This window comes from Piliocolobus tephrosceles, chromosome 5, assembly GCF_002776525.5.
Source record: "Piliocolobus tephrosceles isolate RC106 chromosome 5, ASM277652v3, whole genome shotgun sequence".
NCBI classification, from domain to species: domain Eukaryota; kingdom Metazoa; phylum Chordata; class Mammalia; order Primates; family Cercopithecidae; genus Piliocolobus; species Piliocolobus tephrosceles.
Window position 1 is genome coordinate 50,364,691 of NC_045438.1, and position 19,580 is coordinate 50,384,270.

Genomic DNA, 19,580 nt, shown 5'->3' on the forward strand with positions numbered 1-19,580 from the left:
TGAGGCAGGAGAATCGCTTGAACCCGGGTGGCGGAGGTTGCAGTGAGCTGAGATTGCACCACTGCACTCCAGCCTGGGTGACAGAGCGAGACTCTGTCTCAAAAAAAAAAAAAAAAAAAAAAAAAAATTCCTCCTTGTCAAATTCATTATGTAACATTTTAATATTTAAAGTTATACTTTAGATGGCATTTAAATAAAAAATTACTGTACTATTATTAAATATTGGTAATTTTCTTCAAAGTTCTGGATTTAATCTAAGAAAGTAATTTTTCTTAGTATTATAAGTTTTATTCAATGGGAGTGATAGTTGAGAAAGGTGTATATGTGGTAAATAATGTATGATAAATTGAGTGTTTAGCAATCTATAGAAGGCTTAAGCTATTTTTGTTTTCTCTTTGCAGAATATGACTTTAGATAAGGAAAAACTTCAATAATACTTTAGAAAAACAAATTTAGCCCAATGAACTACTGAATTGTTTTCTCTTTTCAAGGTTGGATGTACCGGAAAAGTCATAGGAATTGATCACATTAAAGAGCTAGTAGATGACTCAATAAATAATGTCAGGAAGGACGATCCAACACTTCTGTCTTCAGGGAGAGTACAGCTTGTTGGTGAGTATCAGAAAACTTTAAAAATTTCTTCGGAGGATTTTTATTTTCAGACGATCCAATGCAAGCTAAATAATACTCAGATATAATTATTGTATTTTTTTTACAATCACTTTTAAGTACTAAAAAATAAAAGTGATTATTCTTTTTGCTCACCTAGTGAGTATTTTGCAGTCATCTCTTTGTGGGTTTAATTTTGTATTTTCCTATTAACCTATGAGATTGAAGTTTTTGTAATGTGTTTGGCCATTTGGATTTTGTCTTTTGTGGAGTGCCTGTTCAGATATTGGATTGCTTGTATTTTTGACTTATAGGGCTTCTAGCCCTTTATATATATAAATACATTTCTTCTCCCATCTGGGGTGTGCCTTTTCATCTTACCCTTTTGATAATAGAAATTCTTAATTTTAATGTACTCAGACTTACCAGTTTTTTTCAGTGCTTTTTAAGGATACTCTGAGGCCATGAAGATACGTCTCTTATTATTTCTTAGAACCTTTATCATTTTTAGCTTTTCATGTTTAGGTCATTGATCTTCCTGATGTTGGTTTTTGTGTATGTATGAGGTAAAGGTGCAGTTATATGTTTTTGTATAGGAATATCCAGTTGTCTTCCCCAGACACACTCAGTTCTATTTAAAAAATAAAATACTGACCAGGAGCGGTGGCTCACACCTGTAATCCCAGCACTTTGGGAGGCTGAGGTGGGCAGATCAGGAGGTCAGGAGTTTGAGACCAGCCTGACCAACATGGTGAAACCCCGTCTCTACCAGAAATACAAAAATTAGGTGGGTGTGGTGGCACATGCCTGTAGTCCCAGCTACTCGGGAGGCTGAGGCAGGAGAATCGCTTGAACCAGAGAGGCAGAGGTTGCAGTGAGCTGAGATCGCGCCACTGAACTCCAGCCTGGCGACAGAGCTAGAGTCCGTCTCAAATCAATAAATAAAATAAAATAAAAATAGGCCGGGCACGGTGGCTCAAGCCTGTAATCCCAGCACTTTGGGAGGCCGAGACGGGTGGATCACGAGGTCAGGAGATTGAGACCATCCTGGCTAACACGATAAAACCCCGTCTCTACTAAAAAATACAAAAAAAAAAAAAAAAATAGCCAGGTGAGGTGGCAGGCGCCTTTAGTCCCAGCTACTCGGGGGGCTGAGGCAGGAGAATGGCATGAACCCGGGAGGCAGAGCTTGCAGTGAGCTGAGATCCGGCCACTGCACTCCAGCCTGGGCGACAGAGCGAGACTCCGTCTCAAAAAAAAAATAATAAAAAATAAAATAAATAAATAAATTAAATTAAATTAAATTAAAAAATAGGCCTGGGCAGCTCTAGTAGCCACAGCCGCCTGAGTGGCTGCCTCCACAGCCACTTCTAGAGGGATGTGGCTGAGGAGGAAGTGGAGTTGTTGCTGGCCTTGGCCTTTGCCCTGATCCTCTATGGATACTGAAAGGGGAATACAGGAGTAAACCACACCAAAATGAGTCTCATGTTGCCAGTGAGAGACATGAGAGATCAAGAGATAGATGAAGGTCAAGTGACAGATCATGGGATTCATCTCATGAAAGAACAGCGTCTCAACTCACTTCTTGTATTAGAAATGTTACTTCTCTGGCTGGACGCGGTGGCTCATGCCTGTAATCCCAGCACTTTGGGAGGCCGAGGCGGGCGGATTACCTGAGCACAATTCCTCTTGTCCAAGCAGTCCTTGTTCTCCAAAAGCCTCCCCATATGGTTCCATTAGCAGTGCTGGAAACAGCATTACAGTAGTCAGTCAAGTTTAGATAATAGCTGTTAAGATATCTGGGGAGATGGTGTTTGTATTTGAGAATGCAAAAGAAGGAGCTCGGAATATAAGAACATCTGAACGAATAGCACCAATAGTGAATAACACTAGATTTGTTGTAGACCCATATGTTTCTACTGCAGAACCAAATACAGTGTTGGGCAGGATGTTTGTTTGGATCTGGCCAAGAACATAACTTTACACAACCCAGTGAGAAAGGAGAGTATGGAGTAGCAGAGGGAATTGGTTCCACTGTGTTTCAATCTATTCTGGATTACTATAAAATAGGAATTACCTGTTGTCCTGATGGCATAACTGTTACTGGATTGAGAGAAGCATGGGACTATCTTGTATCGCTTATTGAATGTAGTACTATTAAGGTACTATATATTAAGTTAACTTAAATAGGTGCTTCTGCCAAAGTATTCCTCCAGTAAAATTCATGTAGTTTGCTGCCCATAAGGAGTAAAAATTATTTATCTTGGGTTTATTTGAAAGATTAGGATGAGATTTAAAACAGAGCTTATAAGTTCCGTTATCTCCCGTGCGTTTCACCCTTTAGAGTGAGTCACGTGCAGGGAGTGTGAACGACAGAGGTGGTTTATTATCCAGTCTGCCTTATCCTTAATCTGTTCACAGATATTTATTTACTAATGCTTTTGTTCTTAAGGGTTGTGGGATACAGGCTCATGCCTGTAAACCTAGCACTTTGGAAGGCTGAGGTGGGTGGATCACCTGAGGTTAGGAGTTCATAAAAAAGAGTTGCGAGATAGGAAAATGAAGTGCTTTTCATTTACTAAATGATTGTAAACTCCAGTTTTTCATCAAAATCAAATTCCATTGTTTTAATGTTTCTGACCAAACAAAAAATAAAATAAAATGGTTAAAAACAGCAAAAAAGTGAATATCCAGTTGTCCCAGGATTATTTATTGAAAAATCTATCCTTTCTCCATTGTATACCTCCTGTACTAGAATTCTTCACATTAAGTTTGATCTGAACAGGTTTTTAAAGCATAGCTGTTTTTCTTTCAGTGGGGGATGGAAGAATGGGATATGCTGAAGAAGCCCCTTATGACGCCATTCATGTAGGAGCTGCAGCCCCCGTTGTACCCCAGGCGGTGAGTCGGGATTTTTTTCTGTTTGTGTGTTTTATTCAGCTAAAGCTCTACAAGACTTAAATAGAAAAGACTTCTAGATGATGTTTAAAATATAATTAGATTTTCGTATCATACATTTTGGTTACAATTAGCTATTACTCTTTTCTTTTTTCACATGCAAACAGTTGTATAAATGACATGAAAATTACTAAACCCCAGCTTGTGGCGCTCATATTTGATCCGGGTAAGAACTAGGACAACAGTAGAATTGGAAAAATCCCTTTGGAGTTTATGACCTGATAATCAGTTTGATTTTTTTTTTTTTTTTTTTTTCTTTGAGGTGGAGATTTGCTCTTGTCGCCCAGGCTGGAGTGCAGTGGTGCAATTTCAGCTCACTGCAACCTCCACTTCCTGGGTTCAAGTGATTCTCCTGCCTCAGCCTCCCGAATCGCTGGGATTACAGGCGCCTGCCACCACGCCCAGCTAATTTTTGTATTCTTAGTAGAGACAGGGTTTCACCATGTTGGCCAGGCTGGTCTTGAACTCCTGACCTCAGGTGATCTGCCCACCTCAACCTCCCAAAGTGCTGGGATTACAGGCGTGAGCCACTGCGCCTGGCCAGTTTGATGTTTTTTAAATACCATAATATGTACGGCTGTATTTGGTGTATGGGAGATATGAGGAAAGTATTTGCCATACATTGTATTCTCACAAAGCTTGTATTCTAGAAGAGATACGTCATATATGTAACCAGGAAATTAGCGATATGATAGTATATAATTAACACATGATATCTATTGGAAGGAAAATAAAATATGCATATGAGGGAGAGAATTGTGCAGTGAGTGGTCAAGGAGACATCACACAGGGATGGAACTTGAACTGAATCTTAAAGAATAGTAGGATATATGGCCAGGCATGATGGCTCATGCCTGTAACCCCAGCACCTTGGGAGGCCAAGGTGGGAGGATTGCTTGAGCCTAGGAATTTGAGACCAGTCTGAGTAACATGGCAAGACCCTGTTTAAAAAAAATTAGCCAGGCATGGTGGCGCATATGCCTGTAGCCCCAGTTACTCTGGAGGCTGAGGTGGGAAAATTGCTTGAGCCCAAGTGGTTGAGGCTGCATTGAGCCATGTTTGTGCCGTGGCACTCTAGCCTGTGGTCCTAGATTTCTGTTACATATGCCTCTTGCATAGTTCTTGACTAGATGACCAGGGGATGAAGGTGACACTGTTTCTTCTGCCTAGTCTCATCTGGTTTTTTTGTAGGCTTAGATCAGTTATGGGAAGCTGAAAGTTGGATAATTTGTTCTGGTCATTGACTTGCTGCTTATTGGCCGAGTGACTGGGAAAATCACTTAATTGCTTTGGCCCTGTTGATTATCTGCTTTTTGTTTTGTTTTGTTTTGTTGTTGTTTTTAAAATAGCTCACGCCTGTAATCCCAGCACTTTGGGAGGCTAAGGCAGATGAATCACTTGCGCTCAGAAGTTCGAAACCAGCCTTGGCAGCATGGCAAAACTCCATCTCTACAAAAAATACAAAATTTGATGTGGCAGGCACTTATAGTCCCAGCTACTCAAGAGGCTGAGGTGGGAGGATAGCTTGGATTGCCTGAGCCTGAGAGGTTGAGGCTGCAGTGAGCCATGCTTGCACTACTGCATTCCAGCCTGGGTGACAAAGTGAGACCCTGTCTCGAAAAAAAAGAAAAGTAGATTGAACCAGTGGTTTTAACACATTTTAACTGAAGTATTAATATAATACAGAAAATTTTACAAGTCATAAACAAACAGCTCAACTGAATTTGAACACATGACCAATGAGTTTTTAACTTTTCAAAACAAAATATATTGACAACCTAGAGTGAACAGTTAAAACCTGAAATAGAACTGTGCTTAAATGAGGGGGGTGGGTGCAGGGCCCATTTCTCACTACTGGGACCCTGAGGTGATCTTGAAAGATATTTCTAGATTTAATTAAATTGAATATAAATATTGTAGTAATACTTGCAGGTATTATAGGGGTATGTATACATCTGATTTAAGATAGATGTACTGAAGGGGCTTTCCAGTTTTAAGATAGCAGAATAAAGAGGTTTATGCCTTCTCTTGGATATCACCCCAAGATAGCCGGAAAAACAGAAGCATAAACTCCATACTCAGTTAACTAGGAGACTATACCTGCAATCCTGAACTCTACAGTGTGTGAAGATAGAAAGCAGATGGAATAATAGCTGACCCAGGAGGGTGGAGGAAATGGAAACTAAAGAGACTACAGAGTGAAATATTATGCATACGCAGTTTGCTCTGCAAAACTCTGAAAAGGCTTAGGAATTGGTGGCATCAAGACCTTGAAAATCATAGGTAAAGCATGGGTCTGAAAAGGGGGAGTGCTGCTTGAAACTCCGCATGAAGAATGATCAGCATTAATTCCTAAGTAAGAAATTTTCTAAAAACCGATGGACATAATTCTATAGTTTGCAACTGAGTGCCTAACACAAAGAATTTTTAAAATAAGAAAAAAGAACCATATCATGTATATTCAGAATATTAGGGGATAAAGAAAAGATTCTGAAAGCTGCTAGAGGCCAGGTGCAGTGGCTCACACTTGTAATCTCAGCAGTTTGGGAGGCCAAGGAAGGAGGATCCCTTGAGGACCTGAGTTTGAGACCAGCCTGGGCAACATATCAAGACCCCATCTGTACAAAACAATTTAAAAATTAGCCAGATGTGGCAGCCTGTGCCTGTAGTCCCAGCTACATGGGAGGCTGAGGTGGGGATTGCTTGTGCCCAGGACGTTGAGATTTCAGTGAACCATAATTGCACCACTGTATTTCAGCCTAGGTGACAGAGCAAGACCCTGTCTCTAAAAATAAATAAATAAATAAATAAAAGCTTCTAGAAAAATAAAACAGATCTCCTGTTAAGGACTGGTAATCAGAAAGGCATCAGACTGCAAACAGCATTAGAATTTGTAAGTCAGAGTACCAAACCATCAAATTCTAAGCTGAAAATTATTTCCAACCTTGAATTATGTATGCACACACATCACCAAATAGATTAAAGATAGTTTTAGGTTTGCAAATCTCCATCTCTTTCTTTTAATACATTCCATGCACTGTTTCACAAAATGCTTCCGAAGGAACTTTCTTAAATGATTAAGATGTCTTAAAATGTCTTAAAATTTAATGTCTTAAAATGCTATTTGTGTCATCCAAAAATGAAATGAGGGAAGAGACAGACAGTAGGAGAAACCAAAAGAGGAAACCACATAGGGCATCTTGATCAGGCAGAGGCATGGAAGTTTACGGGATTGTTACAAAGGGAAGGGCCTGGATGGAAGCTGTGCAGCAGGCCTGGAGAATAACCAGCTCAGATTTGGAGCAAGAGGAGGAAAGGAAACAATCATTGGATACTTCTTGACTCAGCAGCAAATCATAGTTACACAGTCATAACTAGAAATGATTTTAATAAATGATTGGTTGGTTTGGGGAAAGGAAGCAGAATGTAGATTAAGAGAGTTCAATCCTTATCTAGCTTATGTTTTGAAATATAAAGGTAAATACTAGAAGACATAGCTAAAATGATTTGAAATAACTGAATTTAGAGAGTAAGGGTGGGGTAGGGAGAGGAAGTCAGCTGTTTATCATTATAAGCCTTGAAATTGAGAAAAACAACAAAATAGACTTGCAGACAACCAAAATTTTGACTGAGGGCACCCTTTCCTGAGGTAATAAATACCCAAAGTAAGGTTTCTGGCTGGGTGTGGTGGCTCATGCCTGTAATCCTAGCACTTTAGGAGGCCGAGGCGGGCGGATCACTTGAGGTTAGGAGTTTGAGACCAGCCTGGCCAACATGTTGAAAGCCTGTCTCTACTAAAAATACAAAAAAAATTAGTCGGGCTCAGTGGTGGGCACCTGTAATCCCAGCTACTTGGGAGGCTGAGGCATGAGAATTGCTTGAATCCGGGAGGCAGAGGTTGCAGTGAGCCGAGATCATGCCACTGTACTCCAGCCTGGGTGACAGAGTGAGACTCAGTCTCAAAAAAACGAAAAACTACAACAAAAAACCGAAGTAAGGTTTCTTCTTTAATGTCTTTTATTAATAGTGATCCATAAAGCTATATGAAAATGGTAACATGATTTAAAAGTTTTCTGACTGTAAGAGCTTTCATTGAGTACTCTTGGTTCTTCATTGACAGGAGTGTCCTCATTGTAATGCTACAGGGACTCCAGCCCTACCTTCCCTCCTTATGGTACCAGTAAACCTGAATTTAATCATATAACTAGGGTTCCCTTATCCCTTCAGTGATGCCCTAGATTCTACAATAATAGGATAGGGATTCCTTGTTGATTTTCTACACTTCCTCTCCTCCCCTCCTCCTTCCTTCGAATCCACAAAGATTCCAAACAGGCACACAGGCATTAGAATTCTATGTTCTGCCTTTGGCCTGCCAAGAGGATAGTTCTATATTAGGTGGTTCAGTTCAAACATTTTGAGCACTGCAGTTGTACCAGGTACTGTGTTAGATGCTAAAGGCACAAAGATGAATAAGACACAGTCCCCATCCTCAAGAGCTTGTAGTTTAGTAGAGGAGGCTGATAGTTGAGTAATAATATAACAATCAAAGTATGTACAGGGTGAGTATCCCTTATCCAAAATGCTTGGGACCAGAAGTGTTTTGGATTTTGGATTTTTTCAGATTTTTTCGCATTTTGGAATATTTGCATATACATAATGAGATATCTTGGGGATGGGGCCAACTCTAAACAAAACTCATTTATGTTATAACTCTTATACACATAGCCTGAAGGTAATTTTATGTAATATTTCAAATAATTTTGTGCATGGAATAAAGTTGTGACCTCATTTTGACTGCGACTTGCCACATGTCAGGTGTGAAATTATCTACTTGTGGTGTCATGTTGATGTTCAGAGTTTTGGATTTTGGAGCATTTCCAGTTTTGGGTTTTCAGATTATTGATGCTCAATCTGTATATACTGTGTATTTATTTTTAAGACAGAGTTTCGCTATGTCACCCAGGCTGGAGTGTGGTGGCGTGATCTTGGCTAACTGCAGCCTCCGTCTCCAGGTTCAAGGAATTCTCCTGCCTCAGCCTCCTGAGTAGATAGGACTACAGGCATCCGACACCAAGCCTGGCTAATTTTTGTACTTTTTAGTAGAGTTGGGGTTTCACTGTGTTGGCCAGGCCGGTCTTAAACTCCTGACCTCAAGTGATCTGCCCACTTGGGCCTCCCAAAGTGCTGGAATTACAGGCGTGAGCCACCATGTCCGGCCTTAACCTGTATATACTAAATGAAGAACATTTCTGCTTTCTGCCCATGGACACTAAAAGTTGTTTATAATGATGTTCAAATGACTATTAATATAAAATCTGGGCCAGGCACGGTAGCTCACACCTGTAATCCAAGCACTTTGGGAGCCTGAGGTGGGTGGAGTACTTGAGGTCAGGAGTTTCAGACCAGTGTGGCCAATATGGTGAAACCCCGTCTTTGCTAAAAATACAAAAATTAGCAGGGCATGGTGGCATGTGCCTGTAGTCCCAGCTGCTTGAGAGACTGAGGCAGGAGAATCGCTTGAACCCAGGAGGCAGAGGTTGCAGCGAGCCGAGATCATGTCACTGCACTCCAGCCTGAGTGACAGAGTGAGACCCTGTCTCATACATAAATAAATAAAATAAAATCTGTAACTTGGTGTGTATGTGCATTTTTTTTTTTTCTTTTAGCTAATAGACCAGTTAAAGCCTGGAGGAAGATTGATATTGCCAGTTGGTCCTGCAGGTGGAAACCAAATGTTGGAGCAGTATGACAAGCTACAAGATGGCAGCGTCAAAATGAAGCCTCTGATGGGGGTGATATACGTGCCTTTAACAGATAAAGAAAAGCAGTGGTCCAGGTGGAAGTGATTTTATCTTCTGCTCTTTCTTCTTCCACACATGCAAGGTGAAAGGGTGTGGATTTTAAGACATTAGATTACAAGAGCTGTTTTTGGTTGTCACCTTTATGCTCCTCCATTATAACATCAGAAATTCATTACATTAAAAATGTGAAAAATGTTGCATGGTCTGCCCTTATTTTGGTTTAACATATATATCTTTGGGAAAGGGAGGGTGAGACTTGGTTGGCACAAAGGCTTTTTTTTCTTTGTTTTTTTTAAGAGACTTTCAGCTACAATTCAGTACTTTTTAAGGATTTTTTATTCATTATCAGCCACTCTGTTTTTATATTTTTAAATTATTTTTATAGCACTGGATGGGCATGGAAACAATGAGTTTGGTCTGTAAAAGAGGCCAGGCGGAGTGGCTCACGCCTGTAATCCCAGCACTTTGGGAGGCCGAGGTGGGCAGATCACTTGAGGTCAGGAGTTTGAGACTAGCCTGGCCAACATGGTGAAACCCCGTCTCTATTAAAAATACAAAATCAGCTGGACGTTGGGGCGCAGGCCTGTAATCCCAGCTACTCAGGAGGCTGAGCCAGGAGAATCGCTTAAGCCCTGGAGGCAGAGGTTGCAGTGGGCCGAGATTTTGACATTGCTCTCTAGCCTGGGACACGGAGCGAGGCTCTGTCTCAAAAAAAAAAACAAAAAACAAAAAAAAAACCAGGGGCCGTCATTTCCTGCCCTGTTTATTGTACCAACAAGGAGAAAGAAGGGGAAAGATAACAGTTGTCTCAATTTTCTAAAATGTCACAATACCAGAGAGGACATTCTACCTCTCGTCTTGGTTTATCTGTTTCAACCAAATCATAGATACCTGACAGCCCATATCTATTTTTCATTCAGCCTTGTGTAAGAGTCACCTTCTCCCCATTCTATAGAATAGGCCAACCACTGTTTAAGCTATTCTGGCTAAATTCCTAGGGACAGGCAAGGATTCTACAAGTTACCCAGTAAGTGCCCAGGTCTCACAAACCCACCCAAAGGGTCAGCAGCATGCAGCAACTTTCAGCACAGCATGGCTTATAAAGAATGTCCACTTTTGTTTTATGTCTCAGCATAATCTGAGTATTTTGTTTGAAGCCAAGATTTCTCTTCTCTTTTCCTTTGCTTCCCACTCCCTTCCATGAGAGAGAGTGACATCAGTATATAACACAGTGCCATTAGCCCAAATTACTTGAAATTAAATGCCAAAACAAGAAAGGCTTTACAGTTTCCTTGTCTTAGAATCTATTTTTATTTGACATAAAGATTCTTATTTTAAAATATTTTCTTAATAAGTAAAAGTGGTGATAATAAGTTTAATAGATCTCTCAATTTTGTTTTTATTCTTCACCAATAGCTATTTTCTGTGAATTATAGCCTGGAACACAGCCACTGAAAGAAAAAAAAAAAGCATTTTAGGCCAGGCATTTTATGCCTGTAATCCCAGCACTTTGGAAGGCTGAGGCGAGCCAATCATCTTAAGTCAGGAGTTTGAGACCAGCCTGGCCAACATGGTGAAACCGTGTCTCTACTAAAAACACAAAAATTAGCTGGGCATGGTGGCTTACACCTGTAGTCTCAGACACTCAGGAGGCTGAGGCAGGAGAATCGCTTGAACCCAGGAGGCGGAGGTTGCAGTGAGTCGAGATCACACTGCTGCATTCTAGCCTGGGCAACAGAGCAAGATTCTGTCTCAAAAAATAAATAAATTAATTAATTAATTAAAATTAAAATTAAAAAGGCATTTAAAAAATTACTGGTTTTTTTCAACTGGAATCAGATGTAGTTACTAATAACTAACTACAGCCTTCCTTCACTTTGCTTCTAGTATGGTTTATACAATTACATAATTGTGAGATTATTACAGTATAAAAGGGGCAAATATGTTACTGAAATTTGATAAGAGTTGATTTTCATTAGAAACTTTGAAATTTTTCTTTTTATATACAATAAATATTAGTGAACATCTTGCCTATAATTTAATTATGAAGGAATTATAAAAAGGGAATTTTGTTTTTATGACTAGAGGTAGATTTACTGTGAAGCTGACAAAGCTGAAGCTGCAGAGCCCTTGCTTGCCTAGGTTTTCTCTGACCCTGTTCTTAATTTAATTTAATTAAAAAAAAATTTTTTTAAGGCAGAGTCCTGCTCTGTTACCCAGGCTATGTAGAGCAGTGGTGCAATCTCAGCTCACTACAACCTCCGTCTCCTGGGTTCAAGCGATTCTCCTGCCTCAGCTTCCCGAGTAGCTGGGAGTACAGGTGCACAGCTAATTTTTGTATTTTCAGTTGAGAAGGGGTTTTACCATGTTGACCAGGCTGGTCTTGAACTCCTGACCTCAGGTGATCTGCCCGCCTTGGCCTCCCAAAGTGCTGGGATTAGGGGCCTCAGCCACCATGTCCGGCTCTGTTCTTAATTTTATATTAAGCATAGTCTTACTGTTTTTTTTTTAACTTCATAAAAATGTTCCCCTGCTCTCTAATTATATAAACCTTAGGACGCCACAAAACCTGAATCCACCCTTGATAAAACCAAACTATGTGTATTAACAAATTTAAAATAGGACCAGGTACAGTGGCTTATGCCTGTAATCCCAATGCTTTGGGAGACTGAGGTGGGAGGATCACTTGAAGCCAGAAGTTCAAGACAAGCCTGTGAAACATAGTGAGACCTCATATCTACTAAAAATTTAAGAACTAGCCAGGTGTAGTGGTGTGCACCTCTAGTTCTGGCTACTTGGGAAGCTGAGATGAGAGGATCACTTAAGCCCAGAAGGAGCTGTGAGCTGTGATCACCACAGCATTCCAGGCTGGGCAACAGAGCAAGACCTTATCTCTAAAAAAAAATTTAGAATAATTTTTAAATTTATGGACAATTATTCAGTCATCTGCTAAACATTAAATGTATACCTGCTTTTAGGCTGGGTGCAGTGGCTCATGCCTGTAATCCCAGCACTTTGGGAGGCAGAGGCGGGTGGATCATGAGGTCAGGAGATCGAGACCATCCTGGGTAACACGGTGAAACCCGGTCTCTACTAAAAGTACAAAAAAAATTAGCCGGGTATGGTGGCGGGCACCTGTAGTCCCAGCTACTCGGGAGGCTGAGGCAGGAGAATGGCGTGAACCTGGGAGGTGGAGCTTGCAGTGAGCTGACATCGCGCCACTGCACTCCAGCCTGGGCAACAGAGCAAGACTCTGTCTCAAAAAAAAAAAAAAAATGTATACCTGGTTTTCTTTTTAACCTTCAAAGTTTTTAAAAAATTGAGCAAATTTAGGCTGGGCACAGTGGCTCGCGCCTGTAATCCCAGCACTTTGGGAGGCTGAGGCGGGCAGATCACGAGGTCAGGAGATCGAGACCATCCTGGCCAACATCGTGAAAACCCATCTCTACTAAAAAAATACAAAAATACAAAAATTAGCTGGGCATGGTGGCGGGCACCTGTAATTTCAGCTACTCAGGAGGCTGAGGCAGGAGAATCGCTTGAACCCGGGAGGCGGAGGTTGCAGTGAGGCTACATTGTGCCACTGCACTCTAGCCTGGCAACAGAGCAAGACTCTGTCTCAAAAAGAAAAAAAGAAATCGAGCAAATTTACATGTTTGCACCATCAGAAAAAAAAAAAATTCTCCAGCTGTACCAAGAGGACTTTCTAATTTTTTCTGTTGTAGATTTTTAAAATCTCTTTGTTGAAATACATTTTCCTGTATCCAGAGATTGGTTCTAATTAAAAAGATGGTTGCTTGATTGTAATTCTTAAAGTTTAAATAATTAAATAAAGGTAAAATAAAATCTAGAAACTAAATTGGGAAAAAACCAAACTACCACATTAAAAAAAAAAAAAATTTGGCCTAAAAAATTACTGGAAAATAGGATGTTTTAGAGGGGACAGCATCAATAGTTAACCTAAAATCTGAAGAGACCATTCATCTGTAATATCTCTTTGTGTCGATAAACTTATCAATCAGGATCCAGCCAGGAAACAGAAGGCGTACTCAGACAGGATTTTGAAATGATTTTAATGAAAGGACTTTTCAGAGAAATATGGGAAAGGTTATGGAAACAAATAAAGGATGTTGTTGTACCCAGGGATCAGGGACACCCAGGGTAATAGCAAGAAGCTTTTACCATTATAGACCTAAAGGGGAAGTGGCAGGAAACAACTTTACTGAAACCCATTGAGAACAGGGACAGCCAGGGTCAGGGGTGGAGGGCATGGGAGCTTGGTTCCTGACAGGAGCTGTCGTGAGAGAGGGAAGTGGCTACTACTAGGTCTCTGAGTCACCTCAGCTTTCTCACCTCCCCTCTCTGCTCTCTTACTCGGGCATCACTTAGACCAGAAGTCGGAGGAAGGGGCCCTGTGGCAAACGTGGTCTGAAATCAGTTCTCACCACTACCTCCTTTCCCTTTCCCCCAAGTAGGTACCCACGCTTCTTTTAAAATTTTAAGTCTGGAATAGATTTGAGGGTCCTCTAGTTTTTGTGTGCACTATTTCTGTTCTCTTTAGGCCAATGTAAGCTTAAACTGTTCTTGACAGAAAAAAAAGTGTATTTTAAATTGCCTTTGAAAAAGAAACATCTAATGCTTTTCTTTGGCCATTTGTTCAGTTGTTAAATATTTTTCAGCATGAGGATCTTAATATTATTTGTGAATTTAACCAATATGCATATGCCAACTAGGCCAGTTACTGTACTAGGTGCCAGGAGTCGTCAGCTGTGAATTTGAAACTGACTGCTCTCATGGAGCTTACAGTAATGTAGGAGATGCAAAGACCAAGATGAATAGGCAGTTATAGGGTAGTGTTCAGACTCGCAGTAGGGAGCCAGGCAGTGAAGTGATCAGAATTACATTTCAGAAAGATAACTCCAGCTGTCGTGTAGAGAGTAGCCTGGGAAGGGACAAAAGTCGAGTCAGAAACAGGAAGTGGTTATAGCAATTCAGGAGTGAAATGATGATGGTCTGCATTAAGGCAGTGTTAGTAAGGATAGAGAGAAGTGGGTGGATAGCTACATCTAAAAAACTGCCACTGTTTTCTGGGAATTATCATCTAAAAAGTTCCCTAGTCAACTTCTTGCCAGGCTACATGATTTCTGTTCTTTCAAACTTTGTTTTTTGTTTTTGTTTTGTTTTGTTTTATTTTGTTTTGTTTTGATACAGTCTCTCTCTGTCACCCAGGCTGGAGTGCAGTGGCATGATCTCTGCTCACTGCTGCCTCAACCTCCTGGGCTCAAGCGACCCCCCTGCCTCAGCCTCCTGAGTAACTGGGACCACAGGGCGTGTCACCATACTCAGCTGATTTTCTTGTTTTTTTTTTTTTTTGTAGACAAGGGGTTTTGCCATGTTGCCTAGGCTGGTCTCGGACTCCTGAGCTCAAGCATTCCACCCACCTCGGCCTCCCAAAGTGCTGGGATTATACGCTTGAGCCACCAGCCTCAAACTTTCTTCAGGATTACTTTAACTCATTAAATACTTTCCTAGGAACCTTCTCTTGTGTCTCGCCAGCTTTCCACCTTTCTTACTGAGGAATCCAGAGCTAATTGCAGTGCTCTGATGAGGATGAGATCCCATTTTTGCTGAGGAGATGTGACAGAAACTGTATTTTTAAAAATGAGAATTAGTGGACATGCGGAATTCTAGTACCAAGTAAAGATCCAAACTTGAATGTAGACTTGAGTCTTTTTACACTTGGAAAGATGTCACTTATAATTTTAGTGGATTAATAGAAGGGGAGACAATGCCAGATCTATAGGCCAGACACCTAGAATCTGTGGAATTGTGTTCATGACTATGGATATGTAATAGTTGTATTAGTTGCTACAGAAAGTTAATAGTTCTTAAGTATGTATTTTATTTTAAATAAATATATTTATATGTAAAAATATTTTGTTAATTTTCTGGTAAAAGCTTTATTTTTACTTTTATGTATTTATATATATTTTTGAGACAGAGTCTCACTCTGTCGCCCAGGCTGCAGTACAGTGGTGCGATCTCGGCTCACTGCAGCCTCTGCCTCCTGGGTTCAAGTGATTCTCCTGCCTCAGCCTCCCGCATAGCTGGGACTACAGGCACACACCATGACACCTGGCTAATTTTTGTATTTTTAGTAAAGACAAGGTTTCACTGTGTTGACCAGGCTGGTCTCAAACTCCTGACATCAAGTGATCCTCCCGCCTCAGCCTCCCAAAGTGCTGGGATTACATGTGTGAGCTATCACACCCAGACTATTTTTGTTTTTAATAGTCACAAGAGTTAGTGTAATTGGTCCATCTTGGGTTTGTGAAACTGAGGAATGTTCAAGTTTATTATTCCATAAGCTCTTTGTTTATTGATATCTTCTTAAAGTGCCTTGCATCTGTGAAAAAGATGTTAGGAATTGACTGCATTTCCAAGATTGACAGTATTGGTGCTAAGGGATCCAGTTGATCCTGTGTTCCATATTCTATATTGTTCCTTTTTAATCTCTTTACATATGTTTCAGTATTGTGACATACATTGCATCCTTAAAAGAAGGGATATATTCTGTTACTTTTGGAATTCTTTTTGTCTCTCTTAATGCTTCATACAAAGCAAATTGTACAACACTTTTATTACCTTGGAAGATCCATGAAATTATTAGAAAACATTCATGGATTCTGATTATTGTTTCCTTATAGTATATCTTTTCATTTATTATTGGTAAAGAATGTATAAGACTAAATGTTAGTATCATAGAGTTATTAAAATCTAATAATTAAATTATGTATAATTATATACTAGTAGAAGTATATAGTTATTAACCTAATGAATATATTTAGCATAGTATATAGCAATTTTAAAGAGCCTTTCTAAAAATTTAGTACACGCTATTTTTTATTGTAAATGATCTTTGCATGTAAGTCAGATAAAGAAATGGTCATATAGAATTTTGAACATTGGGAAAAATTTAATAACTTGAAAGTTACATGGATTTAGAGTAACAGGCTTTTACAAGATTGTGCTTGCGCTGGCAGCAAATTTTTGTTTTTCCCTAGAACGCCTAATTGTAAAATTCAGGTCTATAAACCTAATTTCCTTTTTTAAAGTATTTTTTAGATGGAGAGGATAGTTGGGAAAATGGTACTATGTTGTTGAGGGGGCATGAATTTATTTACAGTATACTTAATGTCTTGCAGGAGGTAAATTGTAAATTATTATTATTATTATTATTGTTTTCTGAGATGGAGTCTCGCTCTGTCACCCAGGCTGGAGTGCAGTGGCGTGTTCTCGGCTCACTGCAACCTCTGCCTCCCTGGTTCAAGCAATTCTCCTGCCTCAGCCTCCCAAGTAGCTAGGATTACAGGTGCATGCCACCATGCCTGGCTAATTGTATTTTTAGTAGAGATGAAGTTTCACCATGTTAGCCAGGATGGTCTCAATCTCCTGACCTCATGATCCGCCCGCCTCGGCCTCCCAAAGTGCTGGGATTACAGGTGTGAGCCACCGCCCCCGGCCAAATTGTAGTAAATTATTTAAAAATAACAGTATCTTTGGCTTGGGTATGGTGGCTCACACCTGTAATCCCGCACTTTGGGAGGCTGAGGCAGGCGGATCACTTGAGGTCAGGAGTTTGAGACCAGCCTGGCCAACATGGTGAAACCCTGTCTCTACTAAAACTACAAAAAAAAAATTTAGCTGTGTATGGCGGTGCCTGCCTGTAATCCCAGCTACTTCAGAGGCTGAGGCAGGAGAATTACTGGAACCAGGGAGGCGGAGGTTGCAGTGAGCTAAGATCGCACCACTGCACTCCTGCCTGGGCGACAGAGCTAGACTTCATCTCAGGAGAAAAAAAAGAAAGAAAAAGTCAAAACAAGAAAAACAATCTCTTCAATTCATATTCTAAAAAGCACAAGTGAATTTTAGTTTATGAATAGAGCACTTTGCAAGTAATTCTTTGTAGACGAAATATTTTAATGCCTGCATGAGTTTAAGTAAAAGCTGTTCTATGAGAATTATAGTATTGTTATTTGGTAGAATATAGTAAGAGGAAGCAGACTTATAATTTGTCATTTAATAGATAATCCAATACTGTAGGATAAAGGCAGCTTATTGGAGAAATAATTTTTAAAATATTTTCTTGCACAATTTATAAAATTTAGTTTCAAAAAATTGTCCAGTAATTTACCCCCACTTGTGAAATATGAGCTCTTTATTTATTCTTCCCTTCAAATTTATTTTAACAACTTTTTCAAAACTTTTAACTTTAATTTTTATTGCAGACAGGTTGCTAGGATAGTACAAATAACTCCTAAATCTCTTCATCCAGAGTCATCAATTATTATCATTTTTCTACATTTCTTTCCCCTCTTTCTATATATACATATATGTAATTTTTTTCCTTTTTCTTAAACCACTTGAGACTTAATTATCAATATCTTGCTTCTTTACCCCTAAAGTTCTTGTTTTTTCACTCAGATTACCTTCAGCTATGAGGCTTGTGGGCTTTTCTCTTAGTTTTATTCATTTTTTCACTTTTAACAGTTTTACTGAGGTATAATTGAGATACCATACAGTTTATTTTAGACTGCATTTTTATTCCTTCCTTCCTCTCACTGGCAGTTGCTGGTACAGTGCTGCACCTGGCTGAGCGAATGGTTTCTTTTGGAGCTGATAAAGCTGCCTTATGAAATCAGCTGACAGGTATATTATACCTACAGATGATGCCTTTTCTCTCAGAGAGCTTAGGTTGAGATTGACCCACTCCACAATTGCTAATGGACATTCTGAGCAAAAGACCACATTTTTGTCCAATTTTATGAATGTAACTATTAACTTGTTTGAACTCTAAAACACTTAAGTTGTCATTTTACTATAGTGTAAAGATGAACATAGGTCTAAAAGATGATTTTTCTGAATTTTGACATTGAAGGAACATATCTATTTTTAGAAATAAAAAAGAACTCATGCCCTTGAGGTTGCATACTTCATTCTGGAGTGGCATGGAAGATGTTTGGAATGGCTGACCCTCTGTTGCTTTCACTTCGATTGTTTGCTTTTTTATCTTTTAAATATGTTGCTTGGTGATCAGTGCATTTTTATTGACTTAATAGTTGTATCTAAACTATTATGAAGTCAAATTGGGCAGTGTGTAACTCCTACTAATGTATTTCTCTCTTTTTTCCTCACAGGGATGAATTGTAAAAGCAACATCAGCTTGACCAGTATAAAATTACAGTGGATTGCTCATCTGAGTCCTCAAAGCTTTTTGAAAACCAACACCATCACAGCTTGTTTTGGACTTTGTTACACTGTTATTTTCAGCATGAAAATGTGTGTTTTTTTTTTAGGGTTTCTGATTCTTCAAAGAGGCACAGAGCCAAATTGGTAGAGGAAGGATACAGAGTATAAATTTGTGTAATATTACTTTAACATGCCTATATTTTACTTGGAAATATTAAAAGAAAGGGTTCTGCAAAATGGAAAACTTAGTTTGTCAGTTGATTTTGAGGAGTGGTTTTTCTTTTCTTGGACACTTAATTCTGTTCTGATATTAATTTATCAGATTGCTTTTGTGCATTGGATAACACCACCATTCACAAGTTAAGATTCTTGGTATTTGGATGTCTGTTAGATGCTACTAAGAAAATAGAGATGAGCTTTCTTTTTAAAGCTTTTGATGTGGTGTCATAGAATAGCATGTTGTAGATACAATCAGCTGCTTTGTTACCTTAAAACTAGGCATTTGTAAATATTAAACCTTAAGATGGCAGGTGATGTCCTGTAAACACTCAGCTGTTCAGATTGGACATAACTGACTTAGTTCTTCCCTTCTCTCTCTCAAAATTATAGGAGACTTGTAGTTTAGTGTTGTTTTCTGTTTCTAATGTGCTGCTGATAATGTACATGAACTTAACATGCTGTGTAAGCTGTGTCCCAGTTCTCGAACAGTTTATGCAGTGCTGCTTTGCCAAATAAAGTTAAAAGCAAAAGAGGCATTGGTTGTTTTTGAATATAGAAGAAAGAACAGCAAATCCACCAGATAGGGAGTGTTTACGATCACAGGAAAAAACTATTTCTCTGGTTGTTTCCTTTTGTGAAGTCTGAGTAAGTAAATAGCATTAATCCAACTGTACATTGCAGAATGTGACTACACTGCTCCAGGGCCAGGACCGTACTTCAGTCATCATTTCTCTTTAACTCCCT

The 19,580-nt window shown here is 39.5% G+C and overlaps 1 protein-coding gene and 1 pseudogene across 2 annotated transcripts in view; both read left to right on the forward strand.

Moving 5' to 3' along the window:
• The window catches only part of PCMT1 (protein-L-isoaspartate (D-aspartate) O-methyltransferase), a 60,619-nt gene extending 41,247 nt beyond the window's left edge, over window positions 1-19,372 (forward strand). The window contains exons 5-8 of one of the 2 annotated variants that reach the window (XM_023188415.1): window positions 492-612; window positions 3,425-3,510; window positions 9,234-9,450; window positions 18,566-19,372. In XM_023188415.1, the coding sequence (XP_023044183.1) occupies window positions 492-612; window positions 3,425-3,510; window positions 9,234-9,413 (387 nt within the window). In that variant the 3' untranslated portion in view covers window positions 9,414-9,450; window positions 18,566-19,372. The remainder of the gene's footprint in view (window positions 1-491; window positions 613-3,424; window positions 3,511-9,233; window positions 9,451-18,565) is intronic. The other variant, XM_023188414.1, reaches the window with a different exon arrangement.
• Window positions 1,829-3,249, forward strand: LOC111523646 (annotated as a pseudogene).
• Window positions 19,373-19,580: the final 208 nt, after the last annotated feature.